This window comes from Carassius carassius, chromosome 39 (genome assembly GCF_963082965.1).
Source record: "Carassius carassius chromosome 39, fCarCar2.1, whole genome shotgun sequence".
NCBI lineage: Eukaryota > Metazoa > Chordata > Actinopteri > Cypriniformes > Cyprinidae > Carassius > Carassius carassius.
In genome coordinates this window covers 29,513,368-29,515,867 of record NC_081793.1, presented here as the reverse complement: position 1 = coordinate 29,515,867, position 2,500 = coordinate 29,513,368, and the positions used below count along the sequence as shown (strand labels likewise).

General features: G+C 45.4%; 1 protein-coding gene across 1 annotated transcript in view; it reads left to right on the top strand.

Moving 5' to 3' along the window:
• The window catches only part of LOC132121143 (choline O-acetyltransferase-like), a 28,345-nt gene that overhangs the window by 24,941 nt on the left and 904 nt on the right, over positions 1-2,500 (top strand). Inside the window, exons 6-11 of the mRNA XM_059530318.1 lie at positions 912-1,089; positions 1,270-1,439; positions 1,694-1,794; positions 1,943-2,071; positions 2,205-2,327; positions 2,392-2,500. The exon at positions 2,392-2,500 is cut by the window's right edge and continues 33 nt beyond it. Coding sequence (XP_059386301.1) covers positions 912-1,089; positions 1,270-1,439; positions 1,694-1,794; positions 1,943-2,071; positions 2,205-2,327; positions 2,392-2,500 — 810 coding nt within the window. The remainder of the gene's footprint in view (positions 1-911; positions 1,090-1,269; positions 1,440-1,693; positions 1,795-1,942; positions 2,072-2,204; positions 2,328-2,391) is intronic.

The following is a 2,500-nucleotide window of genomic DNA, read 5'->3' as shown; positions in this document are numbered from 1 at the left end:
TCTGACCGATGTCTGAAACTTTGCATTAGTGGCACTTCTTGTGTTTATTGCCTCCTTAAGATGAATTGCTTGTTGTATTCCTCATTCCTCCAGAACTTAAAGGGTTAGTTCACCCAAATATTAAAATGATGTCATTAATTACTCACCCTCATGTCGTTCCAAACCCGTGAGACCTCGGTTCATCTTCAGAACACAGTTTAAGATATTTTAGAACGAGTCAGTCTATTGTTCGTTATGTGGCTCGGCTCGGTGTTCATCTTCAGCTCTCTCTTCACAGCAGTTCAGTCAGTGTACTGTTTGAGTAAATGAATTACTCCGGGATATTGGTTTGTTTTAACTCGGAGGGAGTGTCAGCCACATTAAACAAGTTAACAGCTTAAGTCATTTGTGGATTAATGCGTATTGGAGACGCGAACCGTTTAAAACGATTCAGTTCGATTTGGTGAACTGAATGATTCGTTCATGAACCGGATATCCAGACTGCTTTGTTTTGAACTCTCTCTCACAACAGACACGGAAGAGAAGACAATGCTGAATAAAGTCGTAGTTTTTGCTATTTTTGGACCAAAATGTATTTTTGATGCTTCAGAATATTCTAACTGACCCTCTGATGTCACATGGACTACTTTGATGATGTTTTTCTTACCTTTCTGGACATGGACAGTAGACCGTACACACAGCTTCAATGGAGGGACTGAGAGCTCTCGGACTAAATCTAAAATATCTTAAACTGTGTTCTGAAGATAAACGGAGGTCTCACGGGTTTGGAACAACATGAGGGTGAGTTATTAATGACATAATTTTAATATTTGGGTAAACTAACCCTTTAACTCACTAAAAGCTCAATACCAACCCTGGTGAATGTCACGGTCCTTCTGTTCACTAAAGACGCATCTGGTTCATGTTCTCAGTTCTTTACGCTGAATCTGATGGAAGGAAGCTGTAAACTGAATGAGGCAGATGTTCAGGGTCAGCTGGAGTGGATCTACGAGCAGACGCTGAGCGCTGAGCAGAAGCAGCCGGACATGGGACTGCTGACCACCGAGGGCCGGACGGACTGGGCCCGGGCCAGAGACCAGCTGCTCAAAGGTCCAAAGCAACACTACATGGACATGGTGGTAAAACCTAGAGAGACAGATAGATTAAACACTCCGGTTACTTTCATTGCTCAGTGCCAGATTTCACAGTTATCCAGAAGTGAAATCACATTTCCCGTGATGCTGTGCATGACAGAAATGCATTTTAACTTGTGATCAATCTGTGGAGCAGATCCAGTGAACAGAGAGTCTGTGGAGCTGATGGAGCGCTGCGTGTGTGTCGTCTGTCTGGATGATCCCACTGATCTCGAATCCAGCGATGCTAACAGAGCTGCACTGATGCTCCACGGAGGAGGACATGATAAAAACGGGGCGAACCGCTGGTACGACAAACCCCTGCAGGTAAAACACGGACACTCAATAAACAAATGCATTCAAATGCTGCTTGTGTTCTGATGTGTTTAATGTTCACTGGAGAGCAAAACTCTGTCACTCTGAATGTGAGTATTTGGGAAACTTTGGTTTGTTTTGTAATTCTGTTCAGTGCAGGAATGGCACACATCCTGTTCAGAAGTTGAGTGAACATCCAGTCCAACTGACTGAGGAGCAAACGAGAGCAAGGAGGATGTCATGGATGTGTTTGTGTGTTGTTTCAGTTTGTGGTCGGTGCAGACGGTGTTTGTGGGGTCGTGGGTGAACACTCACCGTTCGAGGGCATCGTTCTGGTGGAGTGCACTGAACACCTGCTGAAGAACATGTGTGTATCAACACAGACGAACCAGCTAATCACACAGCTTCTGCTACTAATGGCTGAAGCTCTGGGCATGATGGATAGCGGTTTTTAGAATCTGTGAAATGATGCTATGATAAAGATTAGCTCATGATTGAACGTCTCTTCACTGTAGACGGAACAGCTCCGGGACGCAGAGCTCCAGTCGGACAGCGTCTGAACTTCCTCATCCTCGTAGATTACTGTGGAAGTGTTCCCCTCAGATTCAATACATACTGGCTTCTGCGGCGGATCACCTGCACAGGTGAATCAAACAGTGATCTAGTAACAGCTAATTATCAATAATAACTTTTCGGTTTTTCTTTTTGTTTGAAAGCTTGATCCTGCAGACATCAGCCGGGGTTTGATTGATGCTCTGAATGCTCTTCTCTCTCTAGACTCGTGAGAAATCTTGACATGAACGTTTTCACGTTTTCGGTTTATGGGAAGGAGTTCATCAAGCAGCAGAAGATGAGTCCAGACGCGTTCATACAGCTGGCTCTACAGCTGGCCTTCTACAGGTGAGGAGCGACTGATTTCTCCTTCTCAGAGCTGGACTCTACGTCTCCTTGCTGTTTTCCACAGATGTCACAGAAGACTCGTGTCCACCTATGAGAGCGCTTCTCTCCGTCGTTTCCGACAGGGACGTGTGGACAACATCCGCTCCAGCACTCCTGAGGCGCTGGCGTTCGTG